This window comes from Heteronotia binoei, chromosome 11 (assembly GCF_032191835.1).
Source record: "Heteronotia binoei isolate CCM8104 ecotype False Entrance Well chromosome 11, APGP_CSIRO_Hbin_v1, whole genome shotgun sequence".
NCBI classification, from domain to species: Eukaryota; Metazoa; Chordata; class Lepidosauria; order Squamata; family Gekkonidae; genus Heteronotia; species Heteronotia binoei.
In genome coordinates this window covers 82,181,049-82,203,616 of record NC_083233.1, presented here as the reverse complement: position 1 = coordinate 82,203,616, position 22,568 = coordinate 82,181,049, and the positions used below count along the sequence as shown (strand labels likewise).

General features: G+C 51.6%; 1 protein-coding gene across 1 annotated transcript in view; it reads right to left on the bottom strand.

Moving 5' to 3' along the window:
• The window catches only part of USP30 (ubiquitin specific peptidase 30), a 31,320-nt gene that overhangs the window by 5,321 nt on the left and 3,431 nt on the right, over window positions 1-22,568 (bottom strand). Inside the window, exons 4-11 of the mRNA XM_060250396.1 lie at window positions 19,886-19,989; window positions 17,647-17,745; window positions 9,144-9,186; window positions 8,169-8,263; window positions 7,149-7,208; window positions 6,258-6,344; window positions 4,606-4,686; window positions 636-822 (exon numbers count right to left, since the gene is read on the bottom strand). Of these exons, the coding sequence (XP_060106379.1) occupies window positions 636-822; window positions 4,606-4,686; window positions 6,258-6,344; window positions 7,149-7,208; window positions 8,169-8,263; window positions 9,144-9,186; window positions 17,647-17,745; window positions 19,886-19,989 (756 nt within the window). The remainder of the gene's footprint in view (window positions 1-635; window positions 823-4,605; window positions 4,687-6,257; window positions 6,345-7,148; window positions 7,209-8,168; window positions 8,264-9,143; window positions 9,187-17,646; window positions 17,746-19,885; window positions 19,990-22,568) is intronic.

Genomic DNA, 22,568 nt, shown 5'->3' with positions numbered 1-22,568 from the left:
CTACCACTGAGCCACGTTCCCTCCCCACCTTGTCACGACTCAGGGGGGTCTTACCAATTGCTGCCACCACTCTGAGTTAAGGGTTCCCCTTGAGAAGGCCCAGAGTCCCCTCCCAAGCCCTTCAGGCCTCCTGTAGCTTAGGCCAAATAATAGGCATGAAGACCAGACAGAGTGAAAAACAAAAAGGTTTATTTCAGTGCAATATAAATTAACAAGGTGCAGTAACCAGTAAAAGGGTGAAGGGAAATAAACAAATGCCCTAACTTCTCTATCTATACAGTCCCTAAACTGTCCGTCAGACCTGAGCCTACTCACCCCTCCTCACAGGGCAAGGATCTCTTCCTGGCAGCAGCTCTTCCTCAGCTCTGCCTCCTAGGAAAAGAACACCCCCTTCCTGGCCTTGGTCCTTTCATCTCCTCCTCCCAGGCCCCACCCCTCTCTGGGCCAGTTTCCCTCCAAACCCTGGCCACCCAATCAGAGGGACAGAAGGGATCCTGGGAAATGTAGGCTTTTCAGTATAGCTCCCAGGCAGGCTTCCCTGGGGCTTGCAGGCCTCACTAGGCCAGGGTCGTGACAGAACTTCAGCCTCCTCTGTGAGCCATGCACAAACTGTGTGTGTTGTTTCTCCCACATACCTGGAGACTTTGCATCGGGCAATGCCTCCGGCTGTTTCCTCGGGTTTGGTTTATGCACAGGGAAGCGATGCTTGTAGATGTCCATGACGAGGAACTCGCCGAACTGCACGTGCTCGTTCCGCTTGAGAGGCATGCCGTGGCTGGACCAGCTCAGCCTCTGCAGGTGGATGCAGAGACACTGCGGCAGCTGCACAGCAAGGGGGAAAAGAGGGCTGCTCAGAGCAGGCTGGCATAGTCCTGGAAGCAAGAAGAGGGCAGCCAAAAGGATTTTCACGGCGGCCTGCCTGCTTCTCATGAGCAGCTGAAGAGGGAGATATGTGTTGAACATACTGAACATATGAAGCTGCCTTATACTGAATCAGACCCTCTTTGGTCCATCAAAGTCAGTCTTGTCTTCTCAGACTGGCAGCAGCTCTCCAGGGTCTCCAGCTGAGGTTTTCACACCTATTTGCCTGGACCCTTTTTTGGAGACGCTGGGGATTGAACCTGGGACCGTCTGCTTACCAAGCAGATGCTCTGCCACTGAGCCACCGTCCCTCCCCTTGACTGCCATGTCCTGATCCAGCCTGCTAATGGAAGTTCACACAACTGAATGCTCCTCTCTGTGCGCAAACTCCTTGCACACAGGAAAACTAGACCTTGGGGTTGCACATGGTCTCTCTTTGCCTCCACCTGTCCTGTTACAACATAAAATTGTCCTGTGGCCAGTGTGTCGGACGTGACCTGTCAAGGACTTTAAGCCCATGGCAACCAACTGCTTGACAGGAATTCTGAGTCCCCGGGGGCTGCAAGCATCGGTGAAGGAACCTCAGGGAAAGAGGAGATGTTGGACACTGGGCAGGGCCTCTGCGTCACATGGCAGTGACTAGACACAGGAAGCAGCATTCTGGAGCCTGAAAAACTAAATTCTGTGACATTGCTGGATATATAGGTCTGTAAGGCATGCCTGGCTTTTATTTCCCATTGCCATTCTCTGATTAAAGCCAACAGTGCTTTGCTTAAGCCATCTCGCTTCAATCCCCCTCTTCCCTCTCCAGGGCATTTCTGTCTAGCCCTGCCATCCAGGAAGAGAGCCAGTCTGGTGTAGCGGACTCTTATCTGGGAGAACCGGGTTTGATTCCCCGCTCCTCCACTTGCAGCTGCTGGAATGGCCTTGGGTCAGCCAGAGCTCTCTTATCTGGGAGAACCGGGTTTGATTCCCCCCTCCTCCACTTGCACCTGCTGGAATGGCCTTGGGTCAGCCAGAGCTCTCTTATCTGGGAGAACCGGGTTTGATTCCCCGCTCCTCCACTTGCAGCTGCTGGAATGGCCTTGGGTCAGCCAGAGCTCTCTTATCTGGGAGAACCGGGTTTGATTCCCCACTCCTCCACTTGCACCTGCTGGAATGGCCTTGGGTCAGCCAGAGCTCTCTTATCTGGGAGAACCGGGTTTGATTCCCCACTCCTCCGCTTGCACCTGCTGGAATGGCCTTGGGTCAGCCAGAGCTCTCTTATCTGGGAGAACCGGGTTTGATTCCCCACTCCTCCGTTTGCACCTGCTGGAATGGCCTTGGGTCAGCCAGAGCTCTCTTATCTGGGAGAACCGGGTTTGATTCCCCACTCCTCCACTTGCAGCTGCTGGAATGGCCTTGGGTCAGCCATAGCTCTCTTATCTGGGAGAACCGGGTTTGATTCCCCGCTTCTCCACTTGCACCTGCTGGAGTCGCCTTGGGTCAGCCAGAACTCTCTTATCTGGGAGAACCGGGTTTGATTCCCCAATCCTCCACGTGCAGCTGCTGGAATGGCCTTGGGTCAGCCATAGCTCTTGTCCTTGAAAGGGCAGCTTCTGGGAGAGCCCTCTCAGGCCCACCCACCTCACAGGGTGTCTGTTATAGGGGAGGAACATAAAGGAGATTGTGAGTCACTCTGAAACTCTGAGATATGGAGTGAAGGGTGGGATATAAATCCAATATCTTCTTCTGGAAGAAGGACAGGAAAAAACACAAAGCAGGAGTCAAGTGTACCTTTAAGACCAACCAAGTTTTATTCAGAACGTAAGCTTTCATGTGCTCTCTAAGCACACTTCATCAGACGATGGGATCAGGTATAGTGGGCTGAAATACATGCAGTTTGTTGATTAAGAGGGCAAACTGGTTGTGATCACATGGTGGAACGGTATGGCTTGGCCATTTGGTCTGGATAGCCATAAAAGGTCATAAAGTTTCCTGCCACCTAGATTTGCAGAAACACCAACTGGCAGGAAACTTTATGACCTTTTATGGCTATCCAGACCAAATGGCCAAGCCATACCGTTTCACCATGTGATCACAGTCTGTTTGCCCTCTTAATCAACAAACTGCATGTATTTCAGCCCACAATTCCTGATCGCCTCATCTGATGAAGTATGCTTAGAGAGCACATGAAAGCTTACGTTCTGAATAAAACCTGGTTGGTCTTCAAGGTGCAACCTGACTCCTGCTTTAGAATCATACAGTTGGAAGGGACCTCTAGGCTCATCTAGTCCAACCCCCTGCACAATGCAGGAAACTCACAAACACCTCCCCCTAAATTCATAGGATCTTCATCGCTGTCAGAGGGCCATCCAGCCTCTGTTTAAAAACCTCCAAGGAAGGAGAGCCCACCACCTCCTGAGGAAGCCTGTTCCACTGAGGAACTGCTCTAACGGTCAGAAAGTTCTTCCTAATGTTGAGCTGGAAACTCTTTTGATTTAATTTCAACCCATTGGTTATGGTCCTACCTTCTGGGGCCACAGAAAACAATTCCACACCCTCCTCTATATGACAGCCCTTCAAGTACTTGAAGATGGGGATCCTATCACCTCTCAGCCACCTCCTCTGCAGGCGAAACATCCCCAGCTCCTTCAACCTTCCCTCATAGGACTCGGTCTCCAGACCCCTCACCATCTTCATCACCCTCCTCTGGACCCGTTCCAGCTTGTCTATATCCTTCTTAAAATGTGGTGCCCAAAACTGAGCACAAGACTCCAGGAGAGGTCTTACCAGAGCAGAGTGAAGTGATACCATCACATCACGTGATCTGGACACTATACTTCTGTTGATACAGCCCAAAATTGCATTTGCCTTTTTAGCCACCGCATCACACTGTTGACTCATGTTCAGCATATGATCCACTAAGACCCCGAGATCCTTTTCGCACATACTACTGCTAAGACAAGTCTCCCCCATCCTATAACCATGCATGGGATTTTTCCTACCTAAATGCAGAACTTTACATTTATCCCTGTTAAAATTCATTTTATTGGTTTTACCCCAGTTTCCCAGCCTGTCAAGGTCATCCTGTATCCTGTTTCTGTCTTCTACCGTGTTTGCAACCCCTCCCAATTTAGTATCATCTGCAGATTTAATAAGCATTCCCCTCTATTCCTTCATCCAAATCACTGATAAAGATTAGGGTTTGTAGAATCTTTCGGGCTCAAGCGCCGTGTTTTTTCTCCAGTAGAACACGGCACTTGAGCCCGAAAGATTCTACAAACCCTAATGATGATGCCAGCCGTGAAAACCTGAAATCACTGATAAAGATGTTGAACAAAACAGGTCCCAGGACAGATCCCTGAGGCACTCCACTTGTCACTCCTCTCCAAGAGGATGAGGAACCATTCACAAGCACTCTTTGGGTGCGATCTGCCAACCAGTTACAGCTTTGTTCAACTGCTTCAGACCAACGCGGCTGCTGCCCGCTTGGATCTATCTACCAGGACACACACAGTTCATCTCCCCCCACCCCCTCGCCCTTATCCTCCCACAGCCCCTCTGGCCACACTCACAGGGGAGCCCTGGCACCCCCGTCGCAAGCAAAAACATCTTTCCTGATCTCTTGCTATGGACGCCAAGGAGAGGGTCGTGCTGATGGCATCCGTTAATCAGAGGCAGGATGTGACCCCCTCCTCCGCCTCACCGCTTGGTTCGCATTTGAGCAAGCCCTAATAGGTGCTGCTGAGAACAGGATCTTACCTTCCCCAGCTTCAGCTGCTTCACAAAGGTGGTTCTCTGCTTCTCTATGACTTGCCCGCTCGCGGTTCCCTGGGCCTGAACCTGGGGAAACAGAATCGCTCCCATGGACGCCAGGGCAATACAGATTTCACAAGGACAGCTGTATCCAGAGATGTACTGTTTGTTTTGATTGATTCTCAGATGTTGTGGCCATGGCCACCGTTCCCTCTAAGCTGAGCAGAAAATCAACTGGGTGAGCTCCTGGCATTACAGCTGTGAGCTACAGCCTGAGTTAGTTTGCTCTGGGGCTATTTTTCGTGAGCTAAGACAAGCACGTGTGAGCCGGAGGCTAAAAAAACTGTGATCTGACTCGCACTAACTCAGCTTAGAGAGAACACTGGTTATGGTAAACCTCCCCGGGTATGACCTGGTTCATCTGCAGCTCTAATGAAGCCTCCAGGCAAGGAGAAGCCTCTGGTATCTGTTCTAACAGAGGCTGGCAGGCCTCTTCTAAGACCTCCTCCACGGTGACGGCAGCCTACTCGATCCTTCGCCCATCTGCTGGGCTCATCCTGTAGGGGAAGTCAGGAGGGTCTAGTGGGAGAAAAGCTTGGCAGGAGTCAAGAGGGCTGGGAGAAGGTGCCCTGTAGAACTAACAACGGCCACAGGCACTGGGGGACTATATTTGGAACTTATGCATGAATATATACATGAAATGTCTCTGCACTGCCATCTCAGGCAGACCGGCAGATCTGAAAAGGATGAAGAAGCAATCTTGTTGGCTCCCTGGACTGCCAGTCAAAAAGGACTGTGCTGTTGGGAGGGAAGCCTGGAACTTCACCTTCTGACCGGGGCTGGTTCAGCTGGAAGGAAAACCTTGCCCAGAGGAGCCTGATATAAATGTGCCCCGCTATGCTAGAAGCAGATGGCAAGCTCGCTTCTCGTGCTACACTTCCACGGTGGAGATCTCCTTGGGGCAAGAAAAGGGCAAGACCCAAAATTCTCTGCAACACCACAATGATCCTCCCGGTCTATGGCGGCCAACACCCTTGAAGCAGCATTGTTTCCAGGGTTGCAAACAGAACACAACGAAAACTCCTGAGTGATGGGGGCGGGGGGGGGCCTTTCCTACACATTACGTGTGTGTGTACAGTGCCATCAAGTCCCAGCCGAGTTCAGAAGGGAGGCGTACCCAGAGCAAGGTACTGCGCCCTCTCCCTTTTCTGCAGCTGCACCATCAAGACGAGACCACTGAAGGCACATCAGCCAACCTGTACAGACCAAGCGGTCACCTCAAACGTGAACAAAACCAGTACCAAAACACTGGTCTTTGCTACAGGTCTACCGTAGTGATGCTCAAGCGTTCAGCTGGGCTCAAAGGTTCCCTTAGCTTCCTGGTTCAAAAACACTGAAGCAGGGATACTTTCAGGCCCGGCCCATCCACATTTTGTGCTGCCCTCTTATGGAAGCGATGGCCTTTCTCGGCATAGCCTTCCTCGGTAGCCTCCCTTCCAGGGACTTTTCCTGCTGAGCTTCCAAGATTTGATGAGCTCAGGCTAACCTGGGCTGCCTCTCCTCCCTTCCAACAAATTAAGAAATGGGGGGTCCACACCGTGCGGATGATGCACTCACGTGACCTGTTCTGAAAGACAGCAGAAACAAGAGCAACGTACTTTGGTGCAGTTGTTGCAGACAACGTCCTTGACCGACTCAGAAGAGATGAAATGGTGGAGACAGTGGTCCAGCGTCAGGGGGTGGCCCTACGTCCAAAGGAAGGAACATAAGAACATAAGAGAAGCCATACTGGATGAGGCCAATGGCCCATCCAGTCCAACACTCTGTGGCACATAAGAGAAGCCATGTTGGATCAGGCCAATGGCCCATCCAGTCCAACTCTCTGTGGCACATAAGAACATAAGAGAAACCATGTTGGATCAGGCCAATGGCCCACCCAGTCCACACTCTGTGTCACATAAGAACATCAGAGAAGCCATGTTTGATCAGGCCAGTGGCCCATCCAGTCCAACACTCTGTGTCACATATAAGAACATAAGGGAAGCCATGTTGGATCAGGCCAATGGCCCTTCCAGTCCAACTCTCTGTGTCACATAAGAACAAAAGAGAAGCCATGTTGGATCAGGCCAATGGCCCATCCAGTCCAACTCTCTGTGGCACATAAGGAATCAGAGAAGCCCTGTTGGATCAGGCCAATGGCCCCTCCATTCCAACACTCTGTGTCACATAAGAACATCAGAGAAGCCATGTTGGATCAGGCCAGTGGCCCATGCAGTCCAACTCTCTGTGTCACATAAGAACATAAGAGAAGCCATGTTGGATGAGGTCAATGGCCCATCCAGTCCAACACTGTGTCACACAGTGGCCAATATACACACACACACATATACATACACACACATATATACACACACACACACATATATATGTACTGTGGCTAATAGCCATAGGAATGGGATGCAGAGCATTGGAAGATCTTCGTTAAAGACACCAGCTGCTTCCTCTGTGAAGCTGACCGCCTGGCCCCAGAGGGGAGAGCAAGGACTTACCCACTTGGTGGCAGGGATGCTCAGGGAAAGGCTGTCGAAAGTATCGTATCGGACAGGACTCTGAAAGAGAAAGCGTGCCCACCTCTACCAAAGGGGAAATCTGCAGTGGTTTCATTCTCACAGCCTTCAGGGCTGAGTGGAAATCATTTCCAAGGCTAGCTTTGCTTGCCCCTTGGTATGTAGATGCATTGCTATGCATGTACAATGGCAGCCTGGACCTGAGTTCAAATCCCTCCTTAGAACTGCCTGGAGGCAACATAGGCAAGGAAATGGGTACCATAATGGAGAATTTCACGTCAAACTCCAGGTGTGTGTGTGGGGGGGGGGGTTCAGTTTTGAATATGTCTCTGCATTGAAGCCCCCTATGAACAGGCAGCCAGAACAGCAGGCTGGAACCCTGAGATGCTAATTTGCTAGTGGAAGGACTTGTGCGTCTTTTGAACAAAGGGCAGCATTCGCGCATATGGTGTGCATCACGTGGGATTCAGTCCAGTCCACATACTCATTTGGCAGCTCTGCTGATTTTGAAGTACAGCAATGTACGTGCAGAGCAAAGAGGCAGAATTCTGGGCTGAACCACTTTGAGCAGAGTGGGAGAGAGTTGTGCAGGATATTTTTTGATTCCCCTGCGTTTAAAAACCTGCCTACGTGGAATAAACCAGCACATGCAACATTTTTTGCCTAGTGCTCTCTTCAGAGTGCTAGCTTACGACGGCCAGGGGAGCTGTTAAAGTAGGGAAACGCTTAAAAATGACTCCCACGCTCCTAAAGAAGTGGTACCCCATAGCATTACTTCCCCTCCTGCAGCTGAATACTGCCTTTGTGTCCTGCATGAAATACTCTCCCCTTCCTTCCTCTTCCAGAAGAGCTTTGGATGGCAGAGTCCCAAGAGGTCAGAAGCCAACTCAGCCTCTCTTTGGTCCCGTCTTCCCCCCTCCCCAGTTTTACAGCTGGTCACCAGGGGCCCCACCAAGCCCTCCCTCCCTCCGTCCGTCTGTCCGTCCACCTGCCTGCGCGTACCTGATGCCTGCAGTGTTTGCAAATCATGTTGCTGGTCAGCCTCCCGTGAAAAGGATGCTGCAGCTTCCAGTGATTCGACACAGAATGAGGTGTCTCTGCAGAAATACAACACGTGAGTCCATTTTGCTGTTTTGCACGGCAGAAGCTGACCCGACAGAAGAAGACGACTGCAGATTTATACCCCACCCTTCTCAGAGTGGCTTACAATCTCCCATATCTTCTCCCCCCACAACAGACACCCTGTGAGGTGAGTGGGGCTGAGAGAGTTCTCCCAGAAGCTGCCCTTTCAAGGACAACCTCTGTGATAGCTCTGGCTGACTCAAGGCCATTGCAGCAGAGACCCAGAGCAGCTTACAATCGCCTCCCCCCACAACAGACACCCTGTGAGGCAGGTGGGGCTGAGAGGGCTCTCACAGCAGCTGCCTTTTCAAGGACAACTCCTGCGAGAGCTATGGCTGACCCAAGGCCATTCCAGCAGCTGCAAGTGGAGGAGTGGGGAATCAAACCCGGTTTTCCCAGATAAGAGAGCTCTGGCTGACCCAAGGCCATTCCAGCAGCTGTAAGTGGAGGAGTGGAGAATCAAACCCGGTTCTCCCAGATAAGAGAGCTCTGGCTGACCCAAGGCCATTCCAGCAGCTGCAAGTGGAGGAGTGGGGAATCAAACCCGGTTCTCCCAGATAAGAGAACTCTGGCTAACCCAAGGTCATTCCAGCAGCTGCAAGTGGAGGAGTGGGGAATCAAACTCGGTTCTCCCAGATAAGAGTCTGCACACTTAACCACTACACTAAACTGGCTCTCCACTCCATAAGGACCAAGGGCACTCTCTGAAGCTTCTTGAAGGAAGGGTGAGATTTTTTTAAAAAATGGAAGAGGAATGGGCCCCGCACACAGTCACAAGGCAGATTCTTAGATCACCCAGGCACTCTCCACCACAGAGACCCTTCACGCCTCCCCAAGAAAGCAAACTGTTCTTACCGCTCATTCTGCAACGGATTTGCTTGTGGGGGATTTCTGGTTGCTGCAAAGACAGACAAAAAATACATTTTAAAAAACCCACGTTAGAAATAAAATTGCTTCTTGTTTATTCACAAGCATGGTTTGGGAGGTTTTTGACATTCTCCAAAAACAGACAAGCAAAAAAACACACCACGAGAAAGGGGGGGGGGGCGGGGAGGGGAGCCGGGTCTTCAAGCCCAGCTTCAGTGTCATGTTCTTTACATGTTCAGGCCTTCCTCTGGCGTGGCCTCCTGGCTCTGGGATTCAGAGGGTTAGTGCCTCTGAATGTGGAAGTTCGCCCTGTCACCACAGATAGTAGCTATTGAGAAGCTTTATCCTCCATAAATCTAATTCCCTTTGAAAGCTGCTTATTCCGGTGGCCATCACTACATCCTCTGGGAGCTAATTCCAGATTTTAATCCCTCTCTGTGGAAAGCAGCATTTCCTTTTGTCCGTCCTGAACCTACTCCCCATCGGCTTCATTGGATGCCCTCCAGTTCTAGCATTTTGGGAGAGGGGGGGAAATCCCCCTTTGTTAACCCTCGGCCCCCATGTATATTTTTATAAACATCTATCATGTCCCCCCACTCAGTCATCTCTTTTCTCACAATACAAGAACTCGTGGGCATTAAATGAAATTGCTGAGCAGTCAGGTTAAAACGGATAAAAGGAAGTCCTTCACCCAAAGGGTGATTAACGTGGAATTCACTGCCACAGGAGGTGGTGGTGGCTACAAGCATAGCCAGCTTTAAGAGGGGATTGGATAAAAATATGGAGTAGGGATCCATCAGTGGCTATTAGCCAGAGTGTGTGTGTATATATATGTGTGTGTGTGTAAATATATATGTATGTACACACACATGCTGAAGATCTAACGCTTAGCACCATGTTGATATTGTTATTGTTAATTTTAATAATTTGTAAATTGTTTTAACTGTGATTTTATAAGTAAATTGATGTATAATGTATTTTATGTTGTGAGCCGCCCTGAGCCTGCCCCAGCGGGGAGGGCGGGATAGAAATAAAAAGTTATTATTATTATTACATATATTGGCCACTGTGTGCCACAGAGTGTTGGATTGGATGGGCCACTGGCCTGATCCAACAGAGCTTCTCTTATGTTCTTATGTGACACAGAGTGTTGGACTGGATGGGCCATTGGCCTGATCCAACATGGCTTCTCTTATGTTCTTATGTTCTAACAGAGAAGCCCCAGACTCCTCAGCCTTTCCTCACAGGGAAGGTGCTCGATCACCTTGGTCACCCTCCTCTGTATTTTTTTTCCAGCTCTGCAATGTCAGATCATCTGGGAAAAAAGACCACTGGGAAACCCTGCTCACGAAGCTGCTAAAACCTTGAGGGCCAATTCACACATGGGGCACAATCATGTGGCCAAGTTTCCCCACTTTAAGCAGGTTTACAGAGTTGCAAGCCTGAATGCTGCCCCCATGAGAAAAACAACCCCATTTCCCAGTCACAGAAAAAGAACAAGTCAACAAAAAGACCAGGCTGAACCTGTCCCTGTTAACCTTCGGGGGAGGGGGGAGAAGAAGCAGTCAAACCTGCAACCTGATGTGATGCATCCAAGTGAATAGCCATGTTGGTCTGAAGCAGTAGGGGAGCGACGGTGGCTCAGTGGTAGAGCATCTGCTTGGGAAGCAGAAGGTCCCAGGTTCAATCCCTGGCATCTCCCAAAAAGGGTCCAGGCAAGTAGGCATGAAAAACCTCCGCTTGAAACCCTGGAGAGCTGCTGCCAGTCTGAGTAGACAATACTGACTTTGATGGACCCAGCGGGGTCTGATTCAGTAGAAGGCAGCTTCATATGTTCATATATATGGGAGGGATGGTGGCTCAGTGGCAGAGCATCTGCTTGGTGAGCAGAAGGTCCCAGGTTCAACCCCCGGCATCTCCAACTAAAAAGGGTCCAGGCAAATAGGTGTGAAAAACTCAGCTTGAGACGCTGAAGAGCTGTTGCCAGTCCGACTAGACAATATTAACTTTGATGGACCCAGGGGGGTCTGATTCAGTAGAAGGCAGCTTCATACGTTCAACAAAGTAGGAGTCAAGTTTCATCTTTAAGACCAACCAAGTTTTTTTCAGAACGTAAGCTTTCGTATGCATGCCTACGTCTGCGGATTAGGGGATGGGGTACAGTGGGCTGTTTCAGCCCACTGTACCCCATCCCCTTGTCCGAAGACGTAGGCATGCATATGAAAGGTTACATTCTGAATAAAGCTTTGTTGGTCTTAAAGGAGCACTTGACTCCTACTTTGGTCTACTGATGTGATGTAGTTCTGCAAAAGTCTGCAGAAACTGGTCCTGAGCAGAATTATGAGGCCCAAACGCTGGACTAGCTGCAAGCCTCAATGTGGTCTGTTTCAGTCTTTCCAGAAATAAAATGGAACGTGTCTTTGTTGTTCATGAGACTGTATGCATAGGCTAAGGTGGGAGGAGTCTGTCTTGGCCCACAGAAGTGGCGCTGGGGCTCCTGCAACTGGCAAACTGCAAGCTAATTCCATCTCTCTGCAAAAGAAACAGGGACATTCCTACCTGCTCACCTGTAAGACACTTTGGCAAGCCATTCAGTGTGTGAAGAAGTCCTATCCGCTGTCTCAAAGCAAGTTTCGCTGGCTGCAACTTCTTAGCAACCCTCATCCTACCAGGCCTGTGCCCCCTCTCCCCCCCCCCCCCCCCCCGCAGACACTCATTTGGCAATCCCAACCCCATACAGCTAAGCCATCGGCATCCCCTTTCAATTATGCAGGGTAGTCCCAGGGAAGTGGAGCGGAAGTGTCATGGGTGCTGGGGACCCTGCAGAAGAAACCGAGCCTGCAGAGCCTGCAGAAGGAACTGTGCCCCTGCCACCTGCACCAGTGCCCCTGCCTCCTGCTGAAGAAGATCCAAGCCCCCCTACCTCACCCTCTCGGGTGGCTCGTGTGCGTGACCGCCTTCGTCAGGACCTCAGGGATCGGAGGAGGGCGGCACGCTCACAAGCAAGACGCTCCCTGAGCCCTGAGTGGTGAAAGGATTCTGGCCCTTCTAAGTGTGAGGATGCTTAAGTTTCGGCAGGATCCTGGCTGCTGCTCTGAGACAGCAATTAGCCCAAATGAGCAACAGGCAGCAGAGGGCTATATAGCTGTGGGCTTTGGGAGGAGGCTTTGTGGAAGCAACTAGTCACATACCTGACATCCTAGCATCCACTCCGGCTCTTGACTTTGGCTTTTGGATTCCTGACTTTGGCTTGGACCTCTGGACCCCCTGACTTCGGCTTCTGAACCTCTGACCTGTGATACCTGGATTACGATTCTGTTTTGGCACCTTGGACCCTCCTTGCTCACGAGTTGCCGACCTTGGACTGCCCCTGGACTTTGCCTGACTCAGCCCCAGCTCATGACAGATTGCTTCCACCCACAACCAACACCCATTCCACAGGATGGATGCTGAAGCAAGTGGAACCACAGGACTACTGGCTGCGCTCCAAGCCCAGGTACAGCAGCTGACACAGGCAGTAGTACACTTGCAGCAACAACCTGTGGCCAGTGCTCCAGCCAAGTGCCCAGTTCCCCCACCTGACAGATTTGGGGGTGCCGTGGAAGAATTTCCTGCTTTCCTAGCGCAGTGCCGGCTGTACTTCGAACTAAGAGCTCGGGACTTCCCCAACGACAAAACAAAGGTGTGTTTCATCATCAGCCTGTTAAAGGGGCAGGCGGCCAAATGGGCCACACCCTTGCTGGTTGCGTCCTCTCCCCTGCTGACTGATTACCAGGGGTTTGAGGCCCACCTGTCTGCTGCCTTCTCAAACCCAGTCCAAGCAGCCACAGCCAACCGGAAGATCAGGGCGCTGAAACAAGGCAAATCCTCAGTGGCTCAGTATGCCACCGAATTCAAGCTCCTGGCCCAAGACTTGGCGTGGAATGAGGCTGCCCAGATGGACCAGTTTACCGAGGGGCTGGCAGAGGAAGTCCTGGATGAACTGGCCAGGGTGGAGTCGCCACCCACGCTCCAAGGACTTATCACCCTCTGCCTCCGCATTGATGGCCGCCTGGAAAGTCGCCGCCAAGCCAAGACCAGAGGGCGCCAGCTCCCTGCACCGTGCCACTTGGCTCCTCACCCATCCCCAGTTAGTACCAGAGCCGAGGAGGAGCCTATGCAGCTTGGAGCTGCTCGACCCCGCCTGACTCCAGAAGAAAAGGCCAGACGCCGCACGCAGAATCTGTGCCTCTACTGCGGTACGGCAGGCCACTATGCCTCTGGCTGCCCTGCTAAGCGTCGGATACCCGGACCCTCGTTGCCACCGCCGCCAAAAGAGCAGCCCCAGGCGTAAGTGGGCCCTCCAGCCTGGGGCGACTAGCTGGGTCCTCCGAACAGCAGACTGATACCCCGGGCCCGTTCCTGCTACCAGTCAAACTTCGTCTGCCTGATGAACGCTGGCTGTTTGTATATGCCATGCTGGACTCGGGAGCGGCCCACTGTTTTGTAGATGCTGCCTTTGTAAAGCAGCACCAGATACCAGTGCAGACAAAAGAGACTCCAACGCTGGTGGAGGCTATCGACGGGCGCCTCCTCCGTTCTGGCCCCGTCACCCAGGAGACCTGCCCCATCACCTTCCACGTCCAGCAGCACCAAGAACAGCTGCAGTTTAATGTCGCCCGCATGCCTCGCTTCCCGCTGATTCTGGGCCTTTCCTGGCTGAAGCTGCACAACCCCATCGTGGACTGGGCCCAGCAGGAACTACGTTTCCGAGACCCATGCCCCCATCTGACTCCTCCCACCACTCTAGCAGCCGGCATCCCGAGTGGTGGTCCTCAGCTCCCTCAGAAGTATGCGGACTTCGCCGATGTCTTCGAAGAGACGGGAGCGGATCAGCTTCCCCCTCACCGGCCCTATGACTGTGCCATTGACCTAGTACCTGGGGCACCACTCCCGGTGGGGCGTCTGTACCCGATGTCGGAGCCTGAGTTGGCAGCTCTGCGAGACTACCTGGACAAGAACCTGAAACGCGGATTCATCCGACCCTCAACCTCTCCCCTGTCTGCTCCAGTCCTCTTCGTGAAGAAGAAAAGTGGGGAGCTGTGGCTGTGCAATGACTACCGAGCCCTGAACAAGATCACCATCCGCGACCGGTACCCTCTACCACTGATCCCTGAACTCTTGGATCGCTTAAAGGGGGCCCAAATTTACACCAAGCTGGACCTCCGTGGAGCGTACAATTTGGTACGCATACGGCCCGGAGACGAGTGGAAGACCGCGTTTGGGACCCGATACGGGCAGTACGAGCACCTGGTGATGCCCTTCGGATTGACCAATGCCCCCGCTGTCTTCCAGAGGTTCATGAACGACATATTCCGGGACCTGCTCGACCGCTTCGCGATCATATACCTGGATGACACCCTAATTTACTCCCGCAATCCTGCCCAGCATGCCGAGCATGTCCGCCAGGTCCTGCAGCGCCTACGAGCCCATGGCCTCTACGCCAAGCTGGAGAAGTGCGACTTCGACCTGCGCTCCGTCGAGTTCCTTGGGCACATTGTGTCACCGCAGGGGATCCTCATGGACCCGAAAAAAGTAGAAGCGGTCCTGACCTGGCAGGCTCCTCAGAATCGCAAAGACCTGCAGCGGTTCCTTGGTTTTGCCAACTACTATCGGCAATTCATCCCGGCCTACGCATCCCTGACCACACCCCTGACTCAACTACTCCGCCCCAAAGAACCCTTCCGCTGGTCCCCAGAGGCCGATAACGCCTTCTCCACCCTGAAGACTCGCTTTGCCACCGGGCCACTCCTGAGATACCCTGACTCCCAGCTTCCCTTTACGGTGGAAGCTGATGCCTCCAACGTGGCCCTGGGAGCAGTGCTGTCCCAGCGCGAGGAGCCGTCCCAGCCACTCCAGCCCTGCGCCTATTACTCGCGCCAGCTTACTGCTGCAGAGAGGAACTATACCATCTGGGAGAGGGAGTTGCTCGCGATCAAGGCGGCGTTTGAGGTTTGGCGACATTACCTCGAAGGGGCTCGCCACCCTGTTCAAGTGCTCACCGATCACCGGAACTTGGAACACCTCCAGACCACCCGCCGTCTCAACCAGCGCCAGATCCGGTGGTCCCTATTCTTCTCTCGCTTTGACTTCCGGATCTCCTACATCCCCCATACCCAGAACCGGAAAGCAGACGCGCTCTCCCGGAAACCGGAATACGCCCCTGCCTCAACTGAGACCGTGCCCGCTGCTCCAATCCTGCCGCCCTCAGTATTTGCAGCCACCTCCACTTCACCAGCACTTGTGGAGGACATTCGGGCTAGCCAGGCCAATGATCCCTGGGTCCAGCAACACCTCCAGGCTCTCCAAGATGACCCAACAGGCGAGTTCACAACTCGAGGCGGCCTCTTGCTACACCGCGAACGCCTCTATGTGCCGCCCGGGCCCTTGCGAGCAGAAGTGCTACGCCTGACCCACGACTCGTTACCCGCCGGGCACTTTGGACAGCATAAGACCACCCACTTGCTGACAAGGGAATTCTGGTGGCCACGAGTTCGCGCTGATGTTGCCCGTTATGTCAGCTCCTGTGACGTCTGCCGACGGGCCAAAGACATCCCAGCCAAACCCTCAGGGCTGCTACAGCCCTTGCCAACATCTTCAGGACCCTGGGAGACCATCTCGATGGACTTCATCACGGAACTTCCGCGCTCCAAGGGTCAGACTTGTATCTGGGTGGTCGTCGACCTATTTACCAAGATGGCCCACTTTGTTCCGTGCCCGAAACTTCCCACAGCTCAGGAGACGGCCCAGCTTTACCTGCAACACATCTTTCGTCTGCACGGACTCCCAGCCCATCTGATCTCCGATCGGGGCCCTCAGTTCTCCTCTCGGTTCTGGCAAGCCCTCCATTCCAGCCTGGGTACTCGAGTGCACCTGTCCTCAGCCTACCACCCACAGACAGATGGCCAGACAGAGCGCACCAATGCCACGCTAGAGCAATATCTCCGCTGTTACACCTGTTACCAGCAGGATGACTGGACCACTCTATTGCCCCTAGCGGAGTTTGCATACAACAACGCGGTCCATTCATCCACCCAAATGACCCCGTTTGCTGCAACCTACGGGTACCACCCTCGGTTCTTCCCGGCAATCCTACCACCCACGAATGTCCCCGCCGTCGATGCCTACCTGCAAGAACTCCGCGCCAGCCAAGACTTGCTCCGAGAGCAGCTACAGCAGGCCAAGGAGGCATATAAACGGGCTGCAGACCGAAAGAGGCAAGAAGGCCCTCCAGTGCAGCCGGGGGATCAGGTGTGGCTCTCAACTCGCTACCTGCGCCGGCCTGGTCGGTCTCACAAGCTGAATGCACGGTTCATTGGACCCTACCCCGTCGTAGAACAAATAAACCCCGTCGCCTTCAGGCTCCAGTTGCCACCCCACCTCCGCATTCACCCTGTGTTCCATCGCTCCCTCCTTGTTCCAGCTGCACCCCCTGACCCAGCTCGGCCTCCTTCCCCACCGCCGCCACCACCGGTGTTGGTGGATGACGAGGAAGAATATGAGGTGCGCCAGATTCTGGACTCCCGGTACCATCGTGGAGGCCTCCAGTACCTTGTGGACTGGGAGGGATACGGCCCAGAAGACCGGTCCTGGGAACCTGTGGACAATCTTCATGCCCCGGACTTGGTGCAACGATTCCACAGCGACCACCCCGACCTCCCAGGCCCCTCGACGGAGGGGGGCCCTGAGGGGGGGGATAGTGTCATGGGTGCTGGGGACCCTGCAGAAGAAACCGAGCCTGCAGAGCCTGCAGAAGGAACTGTGCCCCTGCCACCTGCACCAGTGCCCCTGCCTCCTGCTGAAGAAGATCCAAGCCCCCCTACCTCACCCTCTCGGGTGGCTCGTGTGCGTGACCGCCTTCGTCAGGACCTCAGGGATCGGAGGAGGGCGGCACGCTCACAAGCAAGACGCTCCCTGAGCCCTGAGTGGTGAAAGGATTCTGGCCCTTCTAAGTGTGAGGATGCTTAAGTTTCGGCAGGATCCTGGCTGCTGCTCTGAGACAGCAATTAGCCCAAATGAGCAACAGGCAGCAGAGGGCTATATAGCTGTGGGCTTTGGGAGGAGGCTTTGTGGAAGCAACTAGTCACATACCTGACATCCTAGCATCCACTCCGGCTCTTGACTTTGGCTTTTGGATTCCTGACTTTGGCTTGGACCTCTGGACCCCCTGACTTCGGCTTCTGAACCTCTGACCTGTGATACCTGGATTACGATTCTGTTTTGGCGCCTTGGACCCTCCTTGCTCACGAGTTGCCGACCTTGGACTGCCCCTGGACTTTGCCTGACTCAGCCCCAGCTCATGATAGGAAGGTCCTGTCCTCAGTCAGAGGAGGGAACCCAACACCCTTTGGGGACAGGTCTACCTCCATGCTCCCCTGGGTATCTGCACCAGTTTGCCCTTCTGCGGCTCCCAGCGCCCTCGCCCACCTTCTGCTGCTTCTCAAACCCTCACCTCCAGTGAGTGCATGTCAAACAGGTTCGTGACTCGGGGCTGGCGATCTCGTTCATCTTCCAGGGATGAGGTGAGGACGTGGAAGAGCTCATGAGCATCCTGCAGGGAGAAGCGGCCAGGGTGAGTCCAGGAATCTGGGAAAAGAGGTCCCTTGGGGCCTGTAATGTATATACGTATTCTGAACACTTCCTATAAGCCATGCACATATGTGGCTTATAGGAAGTTTTCAGAATTCAAAGAACTAAGTTTTCTTTTTCAAAAAATGTTACTAGTCCTCATGAGAGGGGTCCCCCACACAGGCGCTGTGGTGCCTGCTGATGCCTTCCCCACTTGGTGCCCACCAAGTGTCTTTAGAAAGTGGGCAGGGCAAGGTAAGGCTATTGTCCATTGCAGATCTGATTGGCTGGGCAAATTGTGTCAGCAGCTGTCACTGCAGCACAAGGATTTCTGCTGTGCGGCTGAAGGTAAGGTGCAGCCAGCAGCCGTTCTGTGGCACCTTCAAGACCACAATTTTAGAATCATAGAGTCATCTAGTCCCGCACAGTACAGGAAATTCACCACCACCTCCCCACAGACACCCAGTGACTCCTGCTCCGTGCCCAAGAGATGTCAAAAACCTCCAGGATCCCTGGGGCCAAACTGGCCTGGAGAAAAATGGCTGCCTGACTCCAAAGTGGCCACCAGCATTTCCCTGGGCTTGTTAGAAGGGGCCACAAGAACTAAGCACTCCTTCTCTCCTTCCTGCTGATCTGCTGAAGTTCAGAATCAGCGTTGCTGTCAGGTGGCCGTCTAGCCTCTGTTTAAAAGCCTCCAAAGAGGGAGAGCCCACCACTTCCCAAGGAAGACTGTTCCACTGAGGAACCCCTCTAACTGATAGGAAGTTCTTCCTGATGTTTAGTTGGAAACTCTTTTGACTGAATTTCAACCTGTTGGTTCTGGTCTGACCTTCAGGGGCCACAGAAAACAACTCTTCACCATCATCCAGATGACAGCCCTTCAAGTACTTGAAAATGGAGCTCATATCCCCTCTTAGTCATCTCCTCTCCAGGCTAAACATAGCTCCTTCAACCTTTCCTCCTCGTAGAACTTGGTCTCCAGACCCCTCACCATCTTGGTTGCCCTCTAATGGACACATTCCAGCTTATAGATAGATAGATAAATTTATTGTCATTGTTCTCAAAAAAGGAAAATGAGAGCAACGAAATGAGGTGCTCTTACACAAACATACCAACACATCAACACTAAAGAAAAGACATATACATAAACAATTTAAATACATCTAAAACAAATAACCATTCATGACCTTACATTAGCCTACATCTAAAACAAATAACCATTTATAGCCCTGCATTTAGCCTAACCACAGCACTTGGATAGAAGCTGCCCTTAAATCTATTTGCCTTAGCCTTCAACACTCTGTATCGTCTGCCCGACAGTAAGATCTCAAATAGCAAGTGGCCCGGATGTGAAGGGTCCTTTAAGATCATTTGTATCTTCCTTTTACATCCCATATTATACAGATCCACCAATGAGGGGAGAGAGCATCCACAAATCTTCTTATCTATATCCTTCTTAAATTGGGGTGCCCAAAACTGAACACAATACTCCAGGTGAGGTCTAACCAGATTAGAGCAGAGTAGAATGATACCATCACTTCACACTATACTTCTGGTGATACAGCCCAAGATCTTCAACAGGTCTGAAAACTATGAGGCCAGTAGGCTTTGGATGGTGCCAGGTGCTTGGGCTGCCCGCTTGGTGTCCACCGGGGCAAGGGTGTCCCCTTGGAGCCCTGCCTTGGTGGAATGCCCTCTCAGATGAGACATGGGCCCTGTAGGACCTCCCCACAGGGAGCTTTTCCATCAGGACTTTCCCAGCTGAGTCTGTTTTTGGAGGCTTAATACTGGATCCAACGCTATCAGCTGTAAATGGTTTGTTTCTTATATGCCGTATTTTATACTGTTTTAACTATGTTTATTATCTCTATTTTAATAATATTGTCGTGAGCTGCTCTAAGCCCCGCTTTGTGGAAGAGGAGTGGTATATAAATTGAAATAATAAAATAAATACGCCTTCAAAGATTTAAGAAAGTGAAAAAAAAATTTTTGGGGGGGGGTGTTGCTTCTGCTTCTCCCACGACAGTTTGTGTCCGACAAATGCCACAGACAGTGCATCTATCAGTACATTTTTAAAGCACTGCGCAGCATACGATGATGTCTCCTTCTAGCTCAGCACCTACCTGCTCTTCGAAAGAGGAGATCTGCCACCGGTATGTTCTCAGGACCTCTAGCAGGCAGCTTGCATCCAGGATGTCCTCTTCTGCGGCCTCTTGGCAGGAGAGAGCTGAAAGCATCAAACACAGAAGGAGTAAAGGCCACAAATTATTAGAGGTGTGTTCACTCCCTAATCGTGAGCTGTTCCTCCAGTTTCGATCGCCTTCAGGTTATTTGGGTGCCATGGAGGCTATCCAAGAACATGGAAAAGCCTTTGCTACTACAGATACTGGCGGGCTTATTTGTGTTTACATCATTTATGCTTCATCTTTCTCACTTGGGCTCGGCAGATTACACAAAGTGAGTCAATACAATGATGAAAACGTATGCAGGTCAAGTACCTGCAAGTACTTTCCAAGGCTTACCAGCATGTACTGGGAACTTCCTTCCGTAGTTGATCAGTCAAAAACTGATTGAATGTTATGTTCTATTCTGCCAGAAGAGAGCCCCGTGGCGCAGAGCGGTAAAGCTGCAGTACTGCAGTCACAGCCCTCTGCCCACGACCTGAGTTCGATCCCAGCGGAAACTGGGTTCAGGTAGCTGGCTCAAGGTTCACTCAGCCTTCCATCCTTCCGAGGTTAGTAAAATGAGTCCCCAGCTTTTATTCTGCAAGAAGGTGTCACTATAGTGCTCTCTGAGGCCCCTTGATGTACAAGGGTTAATGCAAAAGCTTCCAAACACCAAGAACAGCAAATGGCACTATAGCAACATCTACTGGTAGAATAGAGTTTGTTGTTGTTCACTCTTTGTGACCCCATGGACAAAGTCACGCCAGGCCCTCCTGTCTTCCACCATCCTCCAAAGTCTGCTCAAATTCGTGTTAATTACATCATTAACGCTGTCCAGCCATCTCATCTTTTGCCGTCCCCTTCTTCTTTTGCCTTCTGTCTTTCCCAGCATCAGGGGCTTCTCCAGTGAGTGCTCCCTTCTCATTGGGTGGCCAAAGGATTTGAGCTTCAGCTTCAGCATATGACCTTCCAGGAAACAGTCTGGGTTGATTTCCCTTAGGACTGACTGACTGGATCTTTTTGCAGTCCAAGGGACTCTCAAGAGTCTTCTCCAGCACCACATCTCAAAAGCATCTATTCTTCTGCGCTAGGCCTTCCTTATGGTCCAGCTCTCACAGCCATACATTACTATTGGGAATACCATCACTTTGACTACACGGACTTTTGTTGGCAGGGTGATGTCTCTACTTTTTATTATACTGCCCAGGTTCGCCATAGCTGTAGCTATGTAGAATAGAGTATTATCACTCACAAATATTCTCACCCACAGAACAGCTGCTCCTTATTCTATTACCTACAATAGGGAGCACTAATCTTTCAAAAAATGCTTGAAAAGAATACCCAGAGGATAGGACCTTGGCTTTAGGTTCTACTAGGAAGCCTTTCACTCAAACCACCTTTATAACAAACACCCACATGACAAAGAAAGCTGCATGATTTTTTGTGTCATATATATTTGTTCATGTTTTGCTTTCACATCACTCCATGTAGTACTGCATGAAGATTCTGGCACATTTGCTAACCTACTGATCCTATGGACATATTCTTTTGAAAGAGCGATTCTGGAATGGATTTCTGATGTTACAGTAGTCTACTGACTCTCATTAAGACAAGTTACATGTGCACCACAAAGACTGTTTGACTTACACAAACCAGATGCATCAGGCAAGGCAAAATCTCCTGGCTTTAAAATGAAAGAAGAAGAAGAAGATATTGGATTTATATCCTGCCCTCCACTCCGAAGAGTCTCAGAGCGGCTCACAAACTCCTTTACCTTCCTCCCCAACAACAGACACTCTGTGAGGTGGGTGGGGCTGAGAGGGCTCTCCCGGAAGCTGCCCTTTCAAGGACAACCTCTGCCAGAGCTATGGCTGACCCAAGGCCATTCCAGCAGGTGCAAGTGGAGGAGTGGGGAATCAAATCCAGATAAGAGTACGCACACTTAACCACTACACCAAACTGAACAAAGTACCCTGAGAACATTTGGCCACAGGATGCTAGATGTGAAGGAAAATGGATCTCCTTTCAAATTAAAGGAAATCTTCTTGATTAAAGAGAAGAACTGACACAAGGCACTCTCCGCATGGGCACAGCCTCAGCATCCCAGATATACCAAGAGGCATGGAGCCAATCCCCTTTTGAACCTTCAGAACTCCTCACATCTTCTCGACCATAAAATATGACCCAGACTACACAGCATAACTAATGAAAGCTATTGAAATTTCCTTTGCGAATGCAATTCTGGGTAGTACAAGGGATCAACTCAGGAAAGTCCATTTGGTCATTCCCAGATATTATCAGCAAATCTGTGTCAACATCTATTTTAGGCACATTTTCCATGCACATTCTACTGCCCTTTTTCCTATATGTTGGTTACGTTATGCTATCATAGCCCAAGTCCTGAGTTTGCACCCATCACATCCTAGATTCAAACGCACAGCAATCACAACACAGCCCAGAGTCCACCAGTGGCAGTAAGGTTTCAAAGTCTTGGGGATGATCCTTACTTTATGCCAATATAGACCAATAGCAACTCTTCCCCACTGGCACCAAGGTAAATCCAGGCACACAAGAAAGGCAACAAAAGGTGACCCTTTGGGGCCGTCCCATCACCACAAATATTCGGACCCTTCTTTTCAAG